This window comes from Plecotus auritus (genome assembly GCF_963455305.1).
Source record: "Plecotus auritus genome assembly, chromosome: 3".
Taxonomy (NCBI): domain Eukaryota; kingdom Metazoa; phylum Chordata; class Mammalia; order Chiroptera; family Vespertilionidae; genus Plecotus; species Plecotus auritus.
The window spans coordinates 113,676,964-113,702,201 of NC_137772.1; the positions used below are offsets into that span (position 1 = coordinate 113,676,964).

Sequence of the window (25,238 nt, forward strand, 5' to 3'; positions counted from 1 at the left end):
GACAACTTGGGAGGGGCTGTAAATCAGATGGGGTGGCATCTCAGGGAATTACCAGGGTGGAGCAAACAGTGTGGTCCATGCTGATGGAAACTCTGATATGGCTGCCAATCAGCTCTACAATGGTGGAGGTCCCAGCACAAGAACAATGACCCCTGCGATCACCCCTGTTTGGGAGAAAGCCATCCCCCGCATTCCTGCCCCAATGCCAGATAGTCCAGTTCTTTCCCGTAAGTCCCTGGGTTCCTCCAAAGCTGCTGCCTAGCCCTGGACTCAGAAAAAGCAGGACCATGTAAGTTTATGTGTGGGCCCTTTAAGAGGAACACTTGAGACTCCAGCAACATATGTGTCACTCAACCATAATACTTTATTATTTTTACAGCCTTACGTTACAGGAACTTCTCTTCACAGCTCTGGAACCCTAGGCTGGGGGTCTGGTGTGTGACTGGGACTCCCTGCTTCTTACAGAAAGCCTTGGAAATCTCCCTCCTTATTAAAAAAATGCCGCACATGTGTGTTGGACCAGCCTGTTCTGCACCTTCACCCCTCCTACCAATTTCAATGCGCTTTCTGCTTTACTTCTCTAGTTGTAGGACTTCCATTCAGCCAGCTTTCAGGTAGTTCTATATGATGGTTGTTTGTATTTTAGGTATAATTTTGATGTGGTTGTGGGAGGCAGTGAGTACAGGCATTTACCTACACTGCCATCTTGGTTCCTCAATTCACTGTTATTTGTTGGAAAAAACACTGTAGTAATTTCGCTGACATGAATAGATATTACATATCTATAAGTGTACATATTTAAATCCAGGAGTCACTGCTGGTAAACAGTGTTCAGCAAATGATTAGAAAATGGTCACACCAAATCTCGTGTGGTAATTGGTTCTGTGTCGTGTGGTGTGTCTTTCTGCCGCAGTTTTAACATGTGCCAGCCTACGCTCTGACATTTACTAAGCCATTCCCCAGCCTTGTGCATTTGTTTACTAGAGGTGACTAGCCAATGCACGCATTTACTAGACCCATTCAGTATAAATTTAAATTACTATAATACATATAGAAAACTTCTGTGAAATTAACCTTTTCATACATACTTAATTTTAATTACATAAATGTGTCTACATAAATAAAAGCAGGTAAACTAACTAATTGTTGATTTTTTTAACATACACATTAGGCAAACCTGCTTTATTATATAAAGGATTTTCAGCTTTAATGGATACCCCTTACCTGAATTATTCACTTATATTGAGGTTTTACTGTACTGTATAATTTCACTTATATGTGGAATCTAAGAAAACAAATGAATAAATGGAGCAAAGCATCAACAGACTCAGAGATAGAAAACAAGCTGATAGTTGCCAAATGGGTTGGGGATGGAGGGATGGAAATTTAACAAAAACACTTTCAAGTATGTACTTTCATATATATAATTTATCTATTAAAAGTCATTAAAATTTAATCAAATTATATTAAGCCTTGGTGATAGTAATCATGAAAAAAGAAGAAAATAATAATATGACTAAAATGGAGACATATTTGCAGATATACCATAGATTAAAAAGACATGAGAATATTATGAACAATTTTATTACTAATAACATCCAAGAATTATTACTTTCTTCCCTGTGATCTTGTTCAGGAAACTACCTAAAAAATAACATATAATCATTTAAATAGAGAGGTTCCTTAGGCAGAAAACCAAATTATATAGTCCTTATATAGGTAACCAATAGGTTTTTGCCCTCAGAGATTAAGTTCTAGAAAAAAAAATTCATACTTTTAGGTAAAAGGCTTATTTTCCAAATGCAGTTCAGCATCATCCCCCCCCCCCTTTTTTTTTTTTTTTTTTTTTTTTTTGGCACCTTCCTCTCTCTCTAACCTCTCTAACTCTTGCTTTTCTATTTCTTTAGCTGGTTTTTCTTTTGGCCTCAGACTGGAATTGTACTCTCAAGGCTCTGTCCATAGGTCTTCCCTTTCTACATGTGAATTTTTCTCCTCTCATGGATTCAATCGTCAATCAACCTCCAATCTCCAGCTCCATCTCTGACTTCTAAAGGTTTTTCTAATTATATTTCCAACTACAGAGAAAACCTAGATCTACGTTTCTCCCTCTCTTTTCAAGTCTCCTATCTAGACTCATGACTGTTGTTACTGCTGATCAGCTTTATCCCCAAACCTTCTCAGGCCCTGTGTTCTCCCTTGTACTTCATTTGTCTATTTATCCCTCAGATCTCAGCTTACTGCTCAGCTGATTTGTCCTATGCAGCCTTCACTGGCCACTCTTACTATTATAATGATGTTTCTTTTTTCAGTTAGTTTCTTGCACTTAATAGCTGAACCATTCAGTTCACTGTGTTAATACTTGTTTGTTCTTTAACTGTTTTAGGGGTGTTTTGCATATTGTCTCTAATTGGATGAAAGCCTTTTTTGTGTGGGGTGTGAGCCATGTCTTCTAATACTAATAGCTAACATTTGTAAGGTATTTATGATGTGCCAGCATCATTCTAAGTACTTTACATATATTAACTAATTAATTCATAGCAAGCCAATAAGGTAGGTATTATTATTTCTCTTTTGGAGATGACAAAATAGACACAGAGGGGCTAAGTTACCCAATTATTCCACAGCTATAAAGTGGTAGAGCTGGAATCTGAACCTAAGCAGACTGGCTCCAGTGTTATGTTCTCATATCCCCTATAACACCTAAAATGATGCCATGTAATAAAGATTTGTTGGGTGAACTTGAATTTGGCCTTGGGAATTAGAAGGAAAAAATAGAAGCAGCAAAAGTTGGTGAGCTTAAAGGCAAGTGCCAGGCTAAACGGTGGAAGTGGAGGTGGAGGGGGGAGGAAGGACACAGTGCTTGGGCCCCTGTTTTAGCAGTATCATTGCTCAGCTCACTGCAGAGGGAAAGAGCAGGAGGTGTTCCTTCTCAAATGTACTAGTGAAGACAAAGACTGGCTGGCATACCTCAGGGTAGCTATAAATACAAGCTGGTGGTTCCATCAGATAATTCACATGGATAAGCCAAGTCCTTTTGTCAGATCCTAAGGAATGGGCTGCTTTCTCTGAAAGGAAACCATTCTGTGTCTTTGATTCCCTCAAAAGTATTGTCCGAGAGTTTTTCTATTGCCAAGACGGAGAGCTGGTAAAATTGCCTTGTCCTATCTAATAAAAGAGTAATATGCAAATTGACCATCACTCCAACACACAAGATGGCTGCCCCCACATGGTCAAAGATGGTTGCACCCATGTGGACACAAGATGGCCACCACAAGATGGCTGGCAGGGGAGGGCAGTTGTGGGCGATCAGGCCAGCAGGGGAGGGTAGTCAGGGATGACCGGGCTGGCAGAGGAGGGCAGTTAGGGGGGACCAGGCCTACAGGGGAGGGCAGTTGGGAGAGACAAGGCCTGCAGGGGAGGGCAGTTGGGGGGAACCAGGCCTGCAGGGAAGGGCACTTAGGGGCAATCGGGCTGGCAGGGGAAGACAGTTAGGGGCAACCAGGCTGGCAAGGGAGGGAAGTTAGGGGCAATCGGGCCAGCAGGGGAGCAGTTAGGCATTGATCAGGCTGACAGGGGAGTGGTTAGGGGTGATCAGGCTGGCAGGCAGGCAGGTGAGCCGTTGGGAGCCAGCAGTCCTGGATTGTGAGAGGGGTCCCAGATTGGAGAAGTTGCAGGCTGGGCTGAGGGATACCCCCTCACCCCTGTGTGCACGAATTTCATGCACCAGGCTTCTAGTTATTCTATAAAAGTCACCATAACCATTCCAAGTCTCCCTGAGCATTTGGGCACTGATAGCCTTTACTCAGCAGGTACCTGCTGCTCTGGAACACCTGAGCATCCTAATTCCTCCCCACTTAGCACTATTACTATTTTGTCATATTCATGGATTTCATGGTCTCTAAGGTGACAGTTCACCATTTCAGAGGAGTTAAAGACAATATCTAAAAGACGTGCCCTGTGAATCCTCTCAGGAAACACATGAATTTATAAGGCTTTTTTCTTTTTGAGAAACAAGGTCTAATTCTAATGGAGCAATTTTGCGGTATAAGTAAGGGTGGGTACCATAATGCCTGACTTCAGCTCCCCAACTTTGACCTTGAACAAGTTATCTTTCTTGTGCCTTAATTTCTTTATCTTAAAATGAGGATAATGATTATTTTACTTCATAGGTTTGTTGTAAGAATTAAATGATGCTAACATGTATAAACACTTAAAAAGTGCATGGCATATAGTGAGCTGGTGCTAGTTATTACTTTGTTGCTATTGATTAAGTGTTAGATGTGGGAGGGGAGAGTCATGAGTGTTAGAACCCAGTACCATATGTATATGTGTGTGATGTATATATATACATCACTCCACAAAGAAGGTGCCTCCCTGATTTCTGGTTCTTAGCACAGGAAGTAGGCTTTGCAGATGACTCTAGTGACTTAAAGAAGCACTAAGCCTTTTGTATATGTTCATTTAAGAACACATTTAATGTTCTGAATATGTAGTGCATTCATATAGGGTTTTTTTAAGTATGAAAAGGCCTAATATGAAGAGTATCCCATTCCTGTCCTCCATCTAGCAAGTTTTTCCCTCTCCCCAGAGGCAGCCACTGTTGTTCATTTCATATTTCTTTTAGAGTTTTTTTTGTACATATTAAAAGTACTGATAGAGATTGTATTTTCTTCTCTTAAAAAACACACAATTGTACTTTATTATACATATGTTTTTCTTCCTTTTTTATTTTTCAAAAAACCCATAATTTTGAGGAAGATAAAGGAAAATATATTATGTAATGTGGACTTTTAGAAATAGAACTGGAGGGTTTTGGGTCCTAGCTCTGCTACTAAATTGCTCTATAACTTTGCACAAATCACTTATGGAATGAAATATTTACTATTATAAAACAGGATGTTAAGTCTTTTTATTGCAATGGTTTAAAATAATTGAAATAGATACGTGGAATAGAAAGGTTAAATAGATAATGGTTTTCCATGTAGACACATTTAGTTGTGCTGTAGGCAGTTAAACAGATATGACCAGAGCAAGGATGATGGACTAGGAACAGAAGGTCACCAGGGTAGAAAGCCCCAGGTGCCTATCAACAGATAATTGTAGGGTAGGACCTCATCCCCAGGGTGATCTTTCCTCCCCTAGCATATCACTGGTTGTGCGGTTTAGACTCCCTGACCTTTCCTCCCTAGAGATAATATCTAGGCCTCAGTTGTATTTAGTTTCAGGCCCAGAAAAGCAGTAAAACCAGACAAGGGACACCAAGGCTGACCTCAGGACCAGCTACATTGACTAATGACCCCTTGCCCTGGTGCGACCAGTCAGTGGAGACCCTGACCCTGAAAGGACACACCTGGAAATATTCTATTGAGAATATTGAAGGAGGACCAAGTACACTCTCTCTCCTGGGAGCGCACCTACACCTCTCCCCTCCCGGCTTCCATTGAGACCTTCACTTTCCTCATTTCTAAGCTCCAAGGGCCCTTCCTTTGCCTCTACAACTTGTTTCCTAAGCCAATTTCTTCTATGAATTACTTCTTCTACCTTTATGATTTTTCTAAATATTCTCTAACAGTTGGACTCTTGGCTCTGAATTCTTTCCTATCCAGAACTCAAGTACAAGGTTGCTGAACCCAGGTTCAGTTTGACCCTACTGTCTAACACCCGGTGCCATTCCTGCTGCCGTCAACAGCTGGATCAAGTAAGTTTCAAAGGGCCCATTGAAGATCAGTGTATAGTTATATATGCAACTTCAAATTAATACTTTCTTTGAGCTGTTTAAAATAATCAGGCAGTAGGCCAAAAAATAAATAATAATAACATGCTCTCTGCTTTACCTTTTACTTAGGGCTTATAGTAAGAGCAGGGTTGGAGCTGATGAGATGGAAGGTTGTAGAGTTTGTGAGAGAGTATTTTATTTGTCTACAAACAAAGGCTGGGGACCAAGATAGTGAGTCTGCTCTGAAAGATAAGCAGGAGTCCATAATAAGGAAGCAGGTGCAATTGGATAAGGTTTTGGTGGATACTTGAATTTTAAAAATGAATTCATGAGGCAATATTGTTGGGTTCAAAAGCCAAAACATCAAACTGACCAGAGTGAAAAATAGCATTGATCCTAGCCTAGCTCTGCTGTCACATGGATGACTGGACTTTATTTTCAGGTTTGTTTAATAGTTCATGTTACTTATTATATTTGTAAGACATGAAATGTCTTCATTTAACCTTACTAAAAAATACCCCATGAAAATAAAATTACATATTTTTGATAAATTATTTATACTTATCCTATATAATAAAATCCCAGCTACCGAAATGGCAGAACGACCAGAATGACCAGAGACCAGAACAACTGCAGTCCCTTGCCCCGCCCGGCCTTGCCTCCCAGCGGGACCCCCACCACGATTGCGGGCATGGCCGGCCTGCAAACCACTCATGGCCCCTCACCCTGGCTGGCCCCACCCCCCAGTGGGAACCCCCACCCTGATCTGGGACCCCCATTAGGGCAGGTCTGCCAGCCCCCACCTATGCACCAGGCCTCTATCCTATATAATAATCCTATATAATAAAAGGGTAATATGCAAATTGATCCTAATGGTGGAATGACCAGAACAACCACCTGACCAATCACTATGAGGCACACTGACCACCTCTTGGTCTCTTTTCCTGGCCAGCAGGCTCCGATCGCCCGATGGCGAACAGGGAACCAGGGGTGGGTGGCAGGAGATGTGGATGGTGCCAGGCCAAGGCCCCCGTCCCACCCATCGCCCCATAGGGTGACCGTGGAGGGGGTGGGGCTGGCGAGCAAGTGGGAATGGCCAACCTCTCAGTCCCTTCCCCCAGCTGTCAGGCTCCGATCACCCAATGGCGAATGGGGAACGGAGGGTGGGTGGTGGCGGGGGGTAGGGGGATGGGACTGGCTGCAGACAACCTGGGAAGATGGCCCTGATTGCAGGCCAGGCCTAGGGACCATACCCATGCACGAATTTTTTGCGCTGGGCCGCTAGCTTATTATAATAACATACCTGCTACTTTGAATTCTGCAGTATTTTTTTTTCCATTTAATATTATCATCTATTCAATTTCCCACATTATTTACTTCCTTACAATATTTGTTTTCTAGGGCTACTACAACAAATTACCACAAACTGGGTGACTTTAAACAACAGAACTTTATTCTCTCACAGCTCTGGTGGTCAGAAGTTCAAGATCAAGCAGTCTCTGGAGTCTCTGGGGGAGAATCCTCCCTTGTGTCTTCCAGCTTCCTGTGGCTCTAGATGATTTTGGCTTGTGGCAGCATAAACCCAATCTCTGTCTCCATCTTTACTTGGCCTCTTCTGTTTCTATATCTTCTTTTCTGTCTCTTATTAGAGCACTTGTCTTTGAATTTAGGACTCAGTCTGATCCAGGAAGATTTCATCTTGAGATCCTTTTTTTTTTTTTTTTTAAATATGTTTTATTGATTTTCCACAGAGAGGAAGGGAGAGGGATAGAGAGCCAGAAACATCGATGAGAGAGAAACATCGATCAGCTGCCTCCTGCACACCTCCCACTGGGGATGTGCCCGCAACCAAGGTACATGCCCCTGACCAGAACCGAACCTGGGACCCTTCAGTCCTCAGGCCGACACTCCATCCACTGAGCCAAACCAGCCAGGGCTCATCTTGAGATCCTTAATTATATCTGCAAAGACCCTTATTCCAAATACGGTGACAGTATGAGGTTCTGAGTGTATTACTGGAAAGGGACTGGACTCAAGGCAGGTCTGCCCCAACATGGTATGGAATGTATGGCTTCTTGAAAGATATCACAGCTTTGTCCAGTTGATTTTGAGAGTACATTTATTAAAGCTGGGACAGTGAAACAAAGTAAGAGCTTAGGATAGAAGAAGCATGGTCATAGAAACAGGAGTGAGCCTAGGTGAGGCTGCCTTGGCCCTTTAGAAATAAAGTTACAGAGGCAGAAGAAGTGAGCCAGCTGGGCTGCGTGGACTCGGGAAACAAGTTATAAAGGCAAAAGGAGGGCCTTTGGAGATAGGTTTAGGAGGTTAGCCAAGGATGAGCTGTCACTACCCACTGCTCCCCTTGTTGCAAGTCTCATGGGGACCCTTTGAGCTTAGGAAGAAGAAAGCAGAGATACCTGTCTGAGGAAGGAAGGGGGAAGAGGAAGGTGCAGGTGTGCTCCATGGAGAGCACAAACAGGGTCCTTTGTCTTAAGGGTTTTTATCTGTTTTCTAAAGACAGGAATTTTAGGGGAGGTCTCAGGGGAGGATCTCAATAGGATATTCATCAGCTTTCCAGATGTGTCCTTTAATATGCTGATGCATCAAAATGAGCATATAGAGGGGTCAGGGTCATTCTATGGTCAATTTCATCTTCAAAGAATGTCACCCAAGAGGGACTGGACAGAGGCAGGTCTGTACTGGCATGGTCTGGAATGTGTAAACCATTTGCTCCTAAGTGTTCTTGGTTAGGGAAGATAAGACTTTGTGATATATTATCTGGCTGTATATTGCTTGATTGTTTGTTTGGCTGTCTCAGTTTCCCCATTCCACTTGCCAAGGAAATTTCCTAGCTTCTTACTAACCTGCTTCAAGTGGATGTATCTTTTGGGGGCAGCAATTCAACCCACTACTACATATTAGTAGCTATGTAGTATTCCTTCCTATTAAATATGTTGGCCAAGTCAGTTCTTTTCAACTTTTTGCTAATATGAATAACAGCTCTAAACAGATTGTATATGAAAATGCTATGAAACAATACTAGTATTTTCCTTGTGGGCTATTTTCATCAACGGTGAGAATAGTTTTCTAACTCTTTTAACATCCTGCATGAGTGTGGTTCAGAAAGATTGGAACACTTTGCAATACCCATAGCAATAAGTGAAATAACGAGAGAGAGAGAGAGAGAGAGAGAGAGAGAGAGAGAGAATGAATATGAATGAATTCAGTGAATTGTTTCAGTGTCTGACAGGAGGGAATATATAACAAGTGAAGAATTATATGCAGAACACCAAGGCCTCAGAGAGAACCAAGATAATGACCCGACTGCTTTATCTTTCTTATGATGCCATTTTATCCCACACATATCTTTTGGTGTTTCAGGGACTGGCAGCTGAAGAAGGTGGTTACCTGATCTGTAACAGAGCCTTAGATGCAATGAGGGTAAGGGCTTCAGCACTGGCTTCTGATCAATAGTAAACTGGAATGTGGTAAAGGTGAAGTAATTTCTTTACAAGGCCTAAATCACACTGTATGGGAGGTTGCTTTTCCCTAAATAGCCTGAATTTGACTTTAGTTTCTTCACCTGCAGAAAAGGGACTGTATTAGTCTGGGCTCTCCAGAGAAATAGAATATATATATATTGTTTCAGTGTCTGACAGGAGGGAAATATACAACTGAGAAATAAGCTATATACAGAATACTGAGGCAGATTAGGGAAAGTTCCTAACAAGTAGAATGAGGTAGTAGGATCAGACATCACAGACCAATAAACCAATAGGTCCTCTCATCAGAGCCCCCACATCCACTTATGATCAAATGGAAAATAGTTTATGGCAGGAAACTCATGTGGGGTCACAGAAGTCAACAACAATAAGGACTGGCTAAAATCAGTTTCACCCACAATGGAGGGAAAATTGACCAGAGACTGATCCCAAAGCTCATTATACTATCATTGTAATTAAAACTGATACCATAAATAGAAGGGGGTGAGGGGACCAATGCTATGACATTTCCCAAACGAACCATATTAGGAACAAGACCTATACCTCCAAACCAGAAGGCAGAATCAGAATTTTGTGCCACAAAGTTCAGAAAAAATCCACCCTTGGAAATAGAAAATCCCAAGAACTGACTGTTCATGTGTGCAACTCACTGGCGAGTTTGCCTGCGTCCACTTAGACGTGTACTTTTGCTTCTTTCTCAGCAGTGCATCCTAGCCTCTGTCTCTCTCTGAATAAAATTTGTTTTTACTCTCACTTGAACTCTCACTCAGACATGTTCTTGAATTCTTTCCTGAGAAAGTCAAGAGCCTGGAGATACCGGACCCTGCTGGTGCAGGGCCAGCCCCCAGTATGGAACAGTTCTGGTGATAATACTAAAGCCTCGGAGGAAAGGGAATGACCAGACTATTTTATCTTTCCTATGATGCCACTCCATACAAATCTTTTGGTTATATATATGTGTGTGTGTGTGTGTGTGTGTGTGTGTGTGTGTGTGTGTGTGTGTACATATATATGTATATATATAGATATACACATATATGTATATATACATATATATTATATAATAAGTATTTTTCTTTATATAAATATTTATTATAACTATAAAAAATAATTATTTATTATAAGGAATTGGCTTACATGATTATGAAGGCTGAAAAGTCCTAAAATCTGTAGTCAGCAAGCTGGAAACTCAGGAGAGTGGATGGTTAAGTTCTAGTCCAAGGGCAGGAGAAGACTTATGTCCCAGCTCAATAGTCAAGCAGACAGCTCTTTTCTGTTACTCAGCCTTTTTGTTCTACTCAGATCTTCAGTTAATTGTCCACATACTGAGGACAAGATGCTTTATTCAGTTTATTGATTCAAATATTAATATCATCCAGAAACACCCTCACAGACACACCCAGAATAATGTTCGACCAAATGTCTGAGCATCCTATGGTTCAGTAAAGTTGACACATAAAATTAACCATCATAGGGACCAAAAAAAGTATGTTCTTCCTTCTTTCAAAACTTCAACTCAGGGAGAAAGGCATAGGATGGAGGGTGATAGGGAAAGTTATTAATGAGTTCAGGGTTGCCACAGTCAATAATTATAAGGCAGAGGACTTGAAAACCAAAAAGAAGTGAACATTTTTTAAGTTCCAAAGATTCTAAGGCCTCTTAGTCTATTCCAGCTGCTATAATAAAATACCATATACTGGGTGGCTTAATGAACAGAATTAATTTTTTCATAGTTCTGAAGGCTGGAAGACCAAGGTTAAAGCCCAGCAGGGTCAGTTTCTGGTGAGGCCTCTCTTCCTGTCTTGTAGATGGCCACCTTCTCTCTGTGTCTTCACATGACCTTCTTCTGTACATATGTACTCCTGGTGTCTCTTCCTCTTATGGGGACATCAGTCTGAATTAGGGCCCCATTCTTATGACTTCATTTAACCTTAATTACTTCCCTAAAGGCCCTGTCTCCAAATACCTTGGAGGTTAGGGCTTCAACATATGAATTTGGGAAGAGGACACAATTCAGTCTATATCAACTACCCTTCTTTTATCTCCCTGGAACCAGAAGATGCTATATCTAGTATTTATGGTATAGTCATGGCTTCATCTAGCCCTAAACCTCATAAAGGGAAAAATGGTGAGGTTTAAAGGGCCTCATTATAATGAAAGGCAATGAATACCACCCTAATTGCTAGTATTATCATTATCACTTTTATCCTGAGACATTAAGATCTGTTCATAACATATTGGCTGGTTCACAGAGAACTCAAAAAATCAATTTGTTCAGCATTGTTTATTAAGCATACTTGCACTTGACTAGCTATTTTGATGGGAAGAGCACAAAGCTGAATATGATAGCCCTGCCTTCAAGGTGTTCCAATTCTGTAGGAACGTTTTAACACATATACACTCACACATCTCTAGAATACAAAGTAGAAAGTGATCAATGTAATGGAAGAACTAATAGAATATGCTATAGGGTTTTGGAAGAGTGACAAATAGTTAATAGTCATTATCCTTTATTGAGCATTTATCATGTGCTTGGCAGTTAGCTTAATCATGGTTCTCAGTTTTCAGGATCTTAAATTATGATAGACGAAAATTCAACTCATCATATACTAAGTACTGTATGCATCAATGGGTTAAGCATTATGAATGGTACTATCTCAGATGCAAAGATGATTAAGACGTGTCCCGTCTTCTAGAAAGTCATCCTATATAACAAAGAGGTAATATGCAAATTGACCCTCACACAAGATGGCCGCCCCCATGTGGTCAAAGATGGCCACCCCTATGTGGTAAAAGATGGCCGGCAGGGGATGGTAGTTGTGGGCGATCAGGCCAGCAGGGGAGGGCAGTTAGGGGCAACCAAGCCTGCAGGGGAGGGCAGTTAGGGGCGACCAGGCTGCAGGGGAGGGCAGTTGGGGGGATCAGGTCTGCAGGGGAGGGCAGTTGGGGGCAATCGGGCCGGCAGGGGAGCAGTTAGGCACCGATCAGGCTGGCAGGGGAGTGGTTAGGGGGTGATCAGGCTGGCAGGCAGGTGAGCAGTTGGAAGCCAGCAGTCCCAGATTGTGAGGGGGACGTCCCAGATTGGAGAGGATTCAGGCTGGGCTGAGGGACAACCGCCCCCCCCCCCAGTGCACAAATTTTGTGCACCAGGCCTCTAATAGTATAAATAGGAAAATATATGAATGGATGGTCAGCAGAACAAATTGCAACAGAAAGAAAGAGGAAGGAAGGAAGGAAGGAAGGAAGGAAGGAAGGAAGGAAGGAAGGAAGGAAGGAAAGAAAGAAGGAAGGAAGGAAGGAAGGAAAGAAGGAAGGAAGAAAAGAAGGAAGGAAGGAGGGAGGGAAAGAAGGAAGAAAGGAAGTCCTCATTCTCTACTGGAAAGGAAGGAAGGAAGGAAGGAAGGAAGGAAGGAAGGAAGGAAGGAAGGAAGGGAGAAAGGAAGGAAGAAAGGAAGGAAGAAAGGAAGAAAGGAAGGAAGTCCTCGTTCTCTACTGGCCAGAGAATTCTCTTAGGAATGGTAGGGCAAATAAATCTGTATCTGTTCTTGGAAACGTGGAGAGTCACCATGTTTGGTCAGAGAAGCTCTATGTAGTAGTATCTTGCAGAAAAGCCACAGATTTGCCTTGAGTGACTTGGTGGTTAGTGGTGAGGTGCCTGATAAAGTTGGGAGAGAAGATAGGAGCTGGGTCACACATATCAGCACACATTGGTGGTCAATTTTGCAGTGAGACCTTCCTGATAATCATTCAGCCCACGACTAAACTAGGGGAAGGAGAGGGAAAGTAGAGGGAGGTTTAATACAGTGGTCAAAATTACAAGTGTGAACAGTGGGGCTCTTACCCAGGCCAGATTTTGTTCTCCCACCCCTCTCAACTAGAGGGAGGGTAGGGGAAATCCCTTGCTATTTAGTGTTATTTATGACCAGGGGAGACAGTCCTTTTACTAGGCAAAGAGGCAGCTGGAACCCTGGTATCATTCTATACTTTCTGGGTGTAAAAGTAGGAAGAGGGAGTGATGATAAATGGATTAAGAAACCGATTTGAAAATAATGGTGGTGGTGGTGGAGTGATGTACCCTGATAGAATGGTAGTAACAGGAACAACTAAAATATTGAGTACCTTCTTTATAAAGTACTAGAGGCCTGATGCACGAAATTCATGCACAAGTAGGCTTTCCTTCCTTCAGCTGCCAGCACTGGCTTCCCTCTGGCACCTGAGACCTGGGCCTTCCTCTGGCACCCAGGACCCAGGCTTCCCTCTGGCCACTGGCAGGCAACCGGGACCTGGACTTCCCTTGCAGCCCCAGCTTCATCCGGAAGGTCTTCTGGAAGGACATCCAGAGGAACGGTCTGGTCTAATTAGCATATTACACTTTTATTATTATAGATGTTATCTCATTGAACTCTCCAGTGACCAGGTAGACCTTGATGTGGGTAGAAATAGGTTTCCAGAGTAGAGGTGCAGCAACTTGCTCAAGCCCTCCTGAGCAGCAGCAGCAGCAGCAGCAGCAGCAGCAGAGCTGAGCATGGAGCCTGCTCCTCATTAGTGAGCTCTGAATCATCTCCATCATTTCTCTACTCGCCTGGTTTGAGGGCGAATGCCCTCAACTAAACCCCAACTAGGTGCCTTTCCTGCCTGGGCAGCCCTTCCTGGTGGCAACAGGAAGAGAATGAAAGTTTGGGAAGTGAGTTTTCACATTTCTTTCCTAAGAAGCTTGAATAATAATTGCTTATATCCCATTATGGAGGAGTGCTCTTTAGTAATAGAACTGCTCCATTGCTCAGCGGCACGGAATCCAACAGCGCAGTTCCCAGAGCGCCCAGCGGGCACAAGCTGGATGGAGAGGCTGGGTGGGGCCTCGTGGGAGGGGAGTGGAGGGGCGGGGGATACGTGTGCGTACGTGTGTGTGCGCGCGCGGGGGCGGGGCGGGGCGGGGCGGGGGCGGGGCGGGGCGGGGGCGGGGAGGAGCCACTGTGACCTGCTAGGGTTCCTCCCCTCTCTGGGCACTGTGATGCTGAAGAGCAGCTGCCGGATAAGCAAGCCTGTCCCCAGGCCCCTCCCGCCCAGTGTGTCACAACAGCGGACAGGCTTTATCTAGAGCAGTTGGGGTGAGCGGGCCAGCTGGGAGGCGAGCAGGAGAAGTGCGCGGCTGAGATGGTGAGCCTGCAGCGCAGGGGTTGGGGAGGGGCAGGCACCCAGCCTAGGGCCACATCTATGTGGGGGCTATCGGATCCATAACTTTGGATCAGTAGAGTTCGAAGTCTCCTGGGAGTGTCAGTTCAGGGTGGTGGGACCAATGGAGCTTTGTGCACATGAGAGAAGTGGCAGAGTACATAGGGAGCCCAGTACAGGACAGGGGAAATTCTGAGGGAGCCCCAAATGGACAGCTCAGGGACCAGAATGAGGGGGGAAAGGGCAGTCCAAGATTCCAGATGGGTGGGCCCGTGGTTGGGGGAGTGGGTGCAGTCAGCTCACTACACCCAACCAACCACGAGTGTCATTGTCCCAGAATGTGACGGGACTTAGGGCATCACAGTCACTCCAAACTTGGGGTAGTTCTCCTTTCTTGTCCCCACGATCTGGCTTGGGTTTGGGCCACTTACAATTTGAGCTTGCTCAGCTTCCCAGCACTTGGAACCCACTCCAACTCCCCAGTTTTTCTAGCAGTCAGTCAGAAGGACTTTGGCACACAGATAGCTCTCTCACCAGGGAACCTCAGACTTCTTGTTTTGTTTCCTACCTGGCTTAGGGGGCTTAGCACAGGCCTGGTCCCACACTGCATCTGTCTCCTTTCAAGGTCGTGGATCTTACTTGCTGGGGAGGAGACCTCTCCACATTTCTAGCTCCACCCTCAAGAATCCCTCCCCTCACCCCCACAATTGGGGTGGGTTATAGCCACATCCAATCCATTTCTATGACCACCTGGAAACCCAGAATCTCCTGGTCCAGAGTTGTGGTATTTTAGCAGTAGGGAGGTAGTTTGAAAAAGTTGGGTTGGGGAGGAGGACAGAATAAACATGTCTCTGAGACCAAGATCAGGTTCTCTGGCACTCTTGATACAGGTGTCAGTGACAAAGCAGGCCAGGGAAGAACTTCCCCACTTCACCTGGTCTCTGCTCAATGTGGAAAGTGCCCAGAGCCTTCTGGCTCTGGCCCCAGCTCTGCTGTTTCTAGCTCCAGATCTGTCCAGCACCCTCCCTCTTCTGAGCATGCTCCTGGATACACCTGAGAGACTTAAGGACTTGGGGATATTCAGGAAAGTGGCTAGAGGAATCCATTTCTGCCTGAGGCCCTATATGTGCAACCATAGAAGGAACCCAGACTGGGAGTTCAGAATTTTGGCTTCTGGCTCTGTAGCTACCTGTTTGGTTTCAAGAAAGTCACTTAACTTCTCTGTTCTGTTTTTTCTCACCTACAATATGAAGAAGGATTATGGTTCAGATTTGCAAGTGTTTGCTTTTAAACTTTTTATTACACAAAATTTCAAACATATTGAAAAGAGGAAAATGGTGTAATGGACTCCTATATATGAACCATCCAATTTCAAATATTACCTACTTGTAAGTATTGCTTCATTTATCGTCCTTTCTCTCCCCATTATTTTGAAGCAAATAGGCATCATGCTCAAGATTTTATATTTAATATTTATAATATCTAGCATTAGCTAGTGCTTTAGAATTTTCAAAATGCTTCCTTTTACATATTTTAATTTTTACCTGAACATCATAGTGACTCTCAAAATGGAGCCTAAAGTAGGCTTTCAGGGGAGCCAAGGATCATAATCTAGCCCTCTGATCAAACTTTGTATTCAATAGGCAAGTTTCTGAAAACACCTGGAAAATAAAAAATTTAAACAGTAAAACTTAATTTAAATGTGCTAAAGAATTTCATGTTTAAAAACTATGTTTGAATATTTTGAAAAGAGACTATATCTTTTACTTATTTTGAAATATTGATTTTTATATAGTAGGTTCTATTTAGAATATTCAATTGCATGGGCAGCATTGTCTTTTTTTTCTTTATTGTTAAGGTTTTATGTATGTGTCCTTATCCCCTCATTGCCCCCTCACCCCCACTCATGCCCTCACCCCCCTGGTGTCTGTGTCCATTGGTTAGGCTTATATGTATGCATTCAAGTCGTTTGGTTGATCTCTCCCCTTTACCCCCACCCTCCCCTACCTTCTCTCTGAGGTTTGATGGTCTGATCAATGCTTCTCTGTCTCTAGATCTGTTTTTGTTCATCACTTTATGTTGTTCATTATATTCCACAAATGAGTGAGATCATGTGATATTTATTTTTCTCTGACTGGCTTATTTCGCTTAGCATAATGCTCTCCAGTTCCATTTGTGCTGTTGCAAATGGTAAGAATTCCTTTTTTTACCGCAGCATAGTATTCCATTGTGTAGATGTATCACAGTTTTCTAATCCACTCATCTGCTGATAGGCACTTAAGCTGTTTCCAAATCTTAGCTATGGTGAATTGTGCTGCTATGAACATAGGGGTGGATATATCCTTTCTGATAGGTATTTCTAGTTTCTTGGGATATATTCCTAAAAGTGGGATCACTGGGTCAAATGGGAGTTCCATTTTCAGTTTTTTGAGGAAACTCCATACTATTCTCCATAGTCGCTGCACCAGTCTGCATTCCCACCAGCAGTGCATGAGGTTTCCTTTTTCTCTGCATTCTCACCAGCACTTGTCATTTATTCATTTGTTGATGATAGCCATTCTGATGGGTGTGAGATGGTACTATATTGTCATTTTGATTTGCATCTCTCGGATGATTAGTGACTTTGAACATGTTTTCATATGTCTCTTGGCCTTCCTTATGTCCTCTTTCGAAAAGTATCTATTTAGGTCCATTGCCCATTTTTTGATTGGGTTGTTTATCTTCCTTTTGTTAAGTTGTATGAATTCCCTGTAAATGTTGGAGATTAAACCCTTACAACATTGGCAAATATGTTCTCCCATGCAGTAGGCTTTCTTGTTGTTTTGTTGATGGTTTCTTTTGCTGTGCAGAAGCTTTTTATTTTGATGTAGTCCCATTTGTTTATTTTCTCTTTAGTTTCCATTGCCCTAGGAGCTGTATCGGTGAAAATATTGCTTCGGCATATGTCTGAGATTTTGCTGCCTGTGGATTCCTCGAAGATTTTTGTGGTTTCTCATCTTATGTTTAAGTCTTTTATCCATTTTAAGTTTATTTTTGTGTATGGTGTAAGTTGGTGGTCTAGTTCATTTTTTGGCATATATCTGTCCAATTTTCCCAACATTCATTGAAGAGACTGTCTTGACTCCATTGTATGTTCTTGCCTCCTTTGTAAAATATTAATTGAGCATAGTGGTTTGGGTCAATTTCTGGGTTCTCTATTCTATTCCACTGGTCTATATGTCTGTTCTTGTGCCAGTACCAGGCAGTTTTGAGAACAGTGTCTGTGTAATACAGCTTGATATCTGGTATTGTGATCCTTCCTATTTTGTTCCTCTTTCTCAAGATTGCTGCAGCTATTCAGGGTCTTTTTTTATTCCAGATGAATTTTTGGAGAGTTTGTTCTAGGTCTGTGAAATATGCCGTTGGTATTTTAATGGGCAGTACATTGAATCTATAGATTGCTTTGGGTAGTATTGACATTTAATGATGTTGATTCTACCAATCCATGAACACAGTATGTTCTTACAGCTGTTTGTTTCTTCCTCTATCTCTTTTTTTAATGTCCTATAGTTTTCTGAGTATGAGTCTTTTACCTCCTTAGTTAAGTTTATTCCTAGGTATTTTAATTTTTTTGGTGCAATGGTAAATAGGATTTTTTAAAAAATCTCTCTTTCTGTAAGTTCACTTTTGGTGTATAAAAATGCCCTAGATATCTCGACGTTAATTTTGTATCCTGCTATATTGCCGAATTCATTTATTAAGTCTAATAATTTTTGATGGAGTCTTTAGGGTTTTCTATATACAGTATCATGTCATCTTTGAATAATGACAGTTTTACTTCTTCTTTTCCCATTTGGATACCTTTTATTTTTTCTTTTTGTCCAATTGCTATGGCTAGCACTTCCAGTACTATGTTGAACAGGAGTGGTGAAAGTGGCCATTCCTGTCTCGTTCCTGTTCTTAGGGAAAATGGTTTTAGTTTTTGCTCATTGATTATGATGTTGGCTATAGGTTTGTCATATAAGGCTTTTATTATGTTGAGGTATAATCCCTCTATTCTCATTTTGCTGAGGGTTTTTATCAAGAAGGGTGTTGGATTTTGTCAAATGCTTTTTCTGCATCAATTGATATGACTGTGATTTTTACCTCTTATTTTGTTCATGTGATGTATCATGTTTATTAATTTGAGGATATTGTACCATCCTCGCATCCCTGGGATAAATCCTACTTGGTCACGGTGTATGATCTTTCTGTTGTAATTCTAGATTTGATTTGCCAGATTTTTGTTGAGGATTTTGGCATCTATGTTCATGAAGGGTATTGGCCTATAATTCTCTTTCATTGTGTTGTCTTTATCTGGTTTTGGTGGCAGAATTGTCTTGATGGGAAAATATTTTTTATTGACCTTTCCCACTCACAAAACCTCACATCTATAAACCTAGACCACAAGAATTCCACCCTTGCAGAAAGAACTTTACTTCATGAGGTTGGGGGTTGGGGGGTGGAGGCTGCCTCTCTGTTAAGGAGTATTAAATTCAGCATTTGTATAGGTTTTGGCTAAGAAATCTGTAACTAACCCTATAACTGGGCATTCTCATCTGCTCTCATTGTCCCTCTAGAAGCATTTCTTCAGGAAGTAAGACTGATACTTTTTTGGGGCAGTGGTATGGAAAACCCTGGCCAGATGCCCTGAGCCAAGCCTATGTCAATGATACCAGGGTTCAGAGAAAGTGTCTGGTTAAGGGGAGGTGAGAGCATGCATAACACAGTCTCCTTAACTGCTTCCTTCTGGAGTAGAGAGCACCAGCTGAATTTGGATGAGAATAGGTATCAAAGGGCAACAAAGAGCCTGTCTCCTATAAAAATGGTCAGTTAAAGGGCAGAGAGTTTGGAGGGCAAGATGGATACTACGTCTGTCTCTGGTCCTTTGCAAACTACCCCTGTGTAGGCAGGCATGGCTGAGTTCTGTAGGGTCTGTACTTATATTCTGACCTCAGAGCACTGCTTGAGGTTTCCAAGGGGGTGCCGGTCATTGCTGCATCCTTCATCCCCGTCATGAAGTGCAGGTTGTCCCAAGTAGATCCCGGGAAAGGATCTGGGGTGATTATCTAAGGGCATCCCTTGAGATAAACTTTAACCATGCAGGTGTGGGACATTGAAGTAGTTGCTAGCTACTACTATGCAAGCTACTCTATGCAAGCAGGACTGAAGGGCAGGCTTAGGACCAAAAAGACCAGAAGCTTTAATTTAAATTTTAAGCGTACGTAAAATAATTCAATTAACTGCTGGAGGAATTACACCACATGAAACATATGCAGTTGCAAATCACACAGCACTTTATTACACAATTCCTGGTGCTGCGGGTACAGGCCTATAGGGAATCCCCAGTGGTGCTGTCCTCTGGGGTCCGGCAGCTGGGCTGGTCTGGTCCAGATGCAGGGGGCTGGCGTTCCTCACCCGAGAACTCAGTCGTGTCTCGATTGGGGGTTGCTAGCCATTCTTCTGTCCGTTTGGCAGGGAGAGGAGTGTGGAGCGGTGTCGCTTGCCTGACTGGCAAAAGGACGTGCCTTTGTGGTTGTCTTGACAGACAAGCACTTTGGTGGTCTGGACCCCAGTTTTAAAGCCTGTACCCCATTTGCAGCCGCCCAGGTGACTATCAATTAATTATGTCAATGCACACATGTTTATCTCAAACAGGGCGAAGGGCTATATGTGGTTATCTAGGGAGAGTACATCACTCACTCAAGTGGTTATCTTGACAAGTCACTCTGAGTTGTTTACTGAAGTTCAAATCCTTATCTATGAGGTACACATGCTTCAGGGCAGTGGGGAATCACACTTTAAGTTTCAAGGAAAGTTAATTTAAACATTTTAAAACTATATATATATATATATATATATATATATATATATATATTGCATTTTAAAATCATTTTTAAACATTTCTATATATTACTATGATACAGGTTCTTATAGATTTCACTGGCTACATGCCTCTGAGCAGTGGAGGGGCCTGATAAGCAGAGCTCTTTCAGGCCATGGCTGGGGCAAAGGCACTGGGTACATTTTCATAGGAAGATAGCAGGGAGGTAATGCTGATGTTGAGGGTCCTTTTGAAGGGGGCTCCTGGTGACCTTGAAAGGAAGATGAAAGTTAAAAATAATTTTCAAGGAGGAAATAGCTGTTGAATATAGGGCCAGTGATAGGGGATGAGTAGGAGTATGTGGCACTGTTGGGGGGAGGAAGTAGACAAACTGCTCCTTTTCTCTTTGGCCACCTATCTGCAGCCTTGACATTTCCCCTGTTAGTGTCTTCCTGTTAGAATTTCTCCCAGATAATGAGCTATGGAAGAGAATGGGAAAACAAAGTGGGCACTCTGTAAATCAGATTCACACTCCTTAATATCTCCTACACTTGTACCCAATGTCAGTTAAAGCTCAAGTGACTTTTGACATCACTGGGTCTCCTGCAGGGAGTCTACTTACCCCTGCCATTCCTAATTTTGGTCTGTATCAGGGGTGGGCAAACTTTTTGACTCAAGGGCCACAATGGGTTCTTAAACTGGACCGGAGGGCCGGAACAAAAGCATGGATGGAGTGTTTGTATGAACTAATATAAATTCAAAGTAAACATCATTACATAAAAGGGTACAGTCTTTTTTTTTTTTTATTCCAATAGTTTTATTCATTTCAAACATTTTAACAAGAAGAATGTAAACACTAATTATTATAATTTGAAACTTCAAAAAATGGAGGAATCATAGCACAATAACATACCTTATATTGAAGATGGCAAAGGCAAAATAAAATTGCCTAACAAAGGAAAGGTACAAAAGCCTTTCAAATTAAACTTAAATATAATAAAATAATTTAAAACTAAAACAAATAGAAAAGAACAAAATGTGTAAACAGTAAATTAAACATTTTCTTTAGTGCAACTTCCAAATTATGCCCGGGACGTAGATGTAGATGGCAATGTAGACTGGGTTGAAAGGTTTTTGGTCTTTAAAACATCAACTTCAGTGGGAACAGTGTTGTTGGTCTCCTTTTTAGCTAATGCTCTGATACTGTGCTCTCCAGGGGCGTGTCTCCCTACATCACCACGATAACGTGTCTACGCATTCCCAGGGTGATGTCGGGGGCGCGTCCGCTGGCATTACAAGGAGCCTCTGGAAGATTGAGAGGTTGTTCCTTCTACTGAATGGGCGGATATAAATCCACCCACTCAGAAGAAGGAGCTGCGGCTGTGTTTCCCAACGTTGCCATGTTAACACTGCTGCTGGTGAAGGAGCGGAGGGGAGAGCAAGAGAACCCTCCACTCTTTCGGCTCCGCAGGCCAGATAGAACAGCCGAACGGGCCGGATCGGGCCCGCGGGCCGTAGTTTGCCCACGGCTGGTCTATATCATCCCTACTACTGCTGTAACTGCAGAGCTACCTTCACTCAACTAATGTGAATTTAGGTTGACTCCTTGTTGTGACTGTTTCTGATTTGCTATCTATTCTTTGTTCTGATTAATTCCAAAGGGTTGTAATTGAAGGTTTTTGAGCAGAAATAATTGAGATAATTTTTAATGAGTCACATTTATTCTCACTTTATCCCTCTGTGACACTGTTGGAGCTATGTTTTACTTGCCATCTCTGACCTAGACCCTAAAGTTTAGATGATTTATTATCCCAGTCTGACAACTAGAAATAATTTGCTGTAATAATATGCTTCCTGAAAGCCACACAGCTGGTCAAAGATATGCGGACTCGTCTCAGGTTTTCACATGGCATATAGTATTGGTCTGTCAGTTCCTTTCCTAGATAATGTGCCAATTTTACTGTTTGTGATACTTCAAAAATGATTATTAAATCTACAAAGCCTCCTTCTATAGAGTACTGTGATTAGCTGACCTTAATCCTTTGAAGAGAAAGCAAAAGGAAATAACTAGTATTAAAATAGAAATAATATAAGATTGACATAGGGAAAGGTTTCTTGCAGTGCAATTATAAAGGTTGTTGAGTTTCTTTTTTTGACGTTCTACGAAACATAGGCCCCTTTTCCTGTGGAGAATGGTCGTAGGTAGCACAGATGTCGCATCTGCTCTGCTTCATGAGCTTATGCCTCAGACAAACTGAGCAATTTGTGAGACCTGCCCTAACTTTTCCTGCTTCTTGTTCATACTGCTCCTAAATTTAACTAAAATGGTCATATTTGTCAAGGTCTTTGCAAATATTCCTTCTCCAAGAAACCAAGCCAGAAATTGTTTCTTTCTTTTTTGAATTCCCATTGCCTCATAAGCACTGGCCACTCTCCTTGTTAAACAGCTGTGAGCCCCCTTAGGGCAGGGTTTTCATACTAACCATCCATATGTTTATTGACCACCTGCTATGTTCAAGCACTGTGGTCAATGCTGGAGATTCAGTGAGTAAACAAGGGTTCCTTGCCCTCACAGAATTTACTCCCTTTACTAGGGAATTCAGAAAATTGAACAAACAACTATTAAATGGTGTGATAAATGCAATGATAGGGAAGAAAGGACTTGTGGGAGCACATATTAGGGCTTCTATGTTGGTTTGTGGTTTTCCAGATTTCCTGTAGAAAGTGGCTTTTAATGAGAGACCTGGAGGATGAATAGGGATTAGCTCAGTACCTTTCAATACCATTTTGTATATAATAGCACAATAAATATTTGTTGTAAGAATGACAAAGTAGGTAACTTTCATAGTTATCCCAGCACTAGGTCTGTGGGAAGAATGTCTCTGTTTTCTTGAGGAAAGGAACTGCTCTATTAGGGTCGCTCTATCTTCCCATCTTTAGCCCCTGCATTGCTGGACAAAAAGGCACCAGCAGCACACACTTCACTTCACAAAGTTTCAAGAGCCTAGCTCCCCTATCATTGCGTTTATCACACCATATAATAGTTGCTTGTTCGCTCTACAAGCCCAGATTCAAAATAGAATCGAGAGACAGAAATAGTGTAAGAGAGAAAGCATGAGCTCTGATTGGCTAGAGAGGAGAATCTGAAATATGAGCAAATGTATGACTTACATATCTTCTGCTGGGTCAACTTACTCTCTGCACCCCTTCCCCCCATCCTGAGAAACAGATTTCTATTTCTATTAGAGAAGGATGACTCATTTTCAGATAGGCACTATCATAAGCCACTCTCAGTTTCTCTCTGTGGAACTTTTCCTTGTTTGAAGTTTTGCCATACAGGTTTGGCCTTGCATTGATGTAGGCGTGAGCGCAGCCCAGGGCCCTGGAAGTTCAGAGTATGGGTGAGGCAGGAAGTATAAAGTGAAGAACTCAGGCCAAGATCAGAAGACCTGGATTCCAGTTTAGGCTCTTTTGTTACAGAGTTGTAAAATCTTGAATCTGTTTCTTTACCTTTCTTAGCCTTGGCTCCTTCATCTGTAAAATGATAGGGAGGGAATCATATTCAGTGACCCAGGAGGCCAGTCCAGCTCAGGTATCCCGACCATTCTGAACTAACACAATGTTCCCGGTTATGGATGATGGATGACCATCCTTGGGCATGACATCTTGCCTCCCAAAGTCACCAGCTTTTGGTCTACTCTGCTTATCTCTGTAGAACTTCCAGGCAGGAGTATAACTGAATGCAGGTTTGGCTGCTTGCCACAAGGAAAGCCAAATTCATGAGACAGGTGCTTATGAGAAGGAAAGTAGTTTATTCAAGTGCTGGCCATCTGAGAAGATGGGGGATTCTCATCCCAAAGCCCATCTTAACATCTCAGTGCAGGCAGGGATTTTTATCAGGAGGGAGAGGGAAAGCAGAACAAAGAAATGGGGAAGGGGGGTTGAAAGTTCTCTACCCGTAAGTCAGCGCAGTCCATTCCAATGATTATATCGAAACTGGTCAAGCGGAGGTTCAGTTTTTGTGGTTGAGAGTCACTAAGTCTCCTGGAGCCAGAATGTCCGGTTGCTGGAATCAGCCTCCTTCACTGAGGCTAATTCCTGTAATATGCTTAAAATGCTGTTAGCGATGTATGACAAACCGAGCCTTTGTTTTAAGGCATACATCTTATTCCCTAATTTGGGAAGAAGCATTGTTCATTATATGTTATTTAATCAAGAAGTTTATTTTGTTGGTTAGCATAAAATGTCATATATCCTCTATAACAGGAGGATGGTGAGGGTGATGAGGCTAAGTGATTGGATAGGGCCAGCCCAGTGCCTGAGCTGGAGGAGCGACATGGAGGAGCCTTGGACTGCTCCTTGTGTGTGTCAAGTTGGAATGCTGAGCAGGTGTTCCCATCTTAGTGCTCTATGCATGCTCATGCAAGTTTTAATGTCATTTGTGATTTCTTTGTGTAACATTAAAATTCTTATTTGCCCTGGCAAATGTTAGTTGAATAAATGACTAAGTGAAATGGGACAGGAAGAACCTTAAGAATAAGGTAATTATGATGAGTAGGATTCCTACCCCTGCTCCTCCTCTATTTCTTTTCTTTAATGTTTTTATTTTTGAAAAATTTGAAAACTTCAGAAAAATATAGTAGTATAATGCCACCCATTATTATCTATATTTAATAATAATTATATTTCTGCTATATTTACCTGTTGTGTTTGTTGAAGAATTTTAAAGTAACATATAGATATGATGACATTTTACCTCAAATGCTTAAAAAATGACTCAAAAAAATAAGGACTTTTTACTGAACTGTATTTTCATTGTCATGCTTAACAAAATTAATCAATTTCTCTATTTGTCTCCCAAATATTTTGATTTGTTCAAACCAGAATTCAAAGGTTGCATACATGTAGATGTAGATATTTTGCTTCATAAGTTTTTTTTGATATCACCTTTATTTTTCTGAATTAAAAAGATTGGATCAATTGCCATGTAGAATGTCCCACTTTC

General features: G+C 42.1%; 1 protein-coding gene across 7 annotated transcripts in view; it reads left to right on the forward strand.

Annotated features, from left to right (window-relative positions):
- The window catches only part of LOC308243371 (tubulin alpha-8 chain), a 68,485-nt gene that overhangs the window by 30,702 nt on the left and 12,545 nt on the right, over nt 1-25,238 (forward strand). For 2 of the 7 annotated variants that reach the window (XM_080658671.1, XM_080658674.1), the window contains 2 exons: nt 5,607-5,698; nt 9,098-9,157. In XM_080658671.1, the coding sequence (XP_080514797.1) occupies nt 5,607-5,698; nt 9,098-9,157 (152 nt within the window). Of the gene's footprint in view, nt 1-5,606; nt 5,699-9,097; nt 9,158-14,224; nt 14,377-15,644; nt 15,780-25,238 lie in introns of those variants that run through there. The other 5 variants (XM_080658675.1, XM_080658678.1, XM_080658677.1 and 2 more) reach the window with 4 other exon arrangements.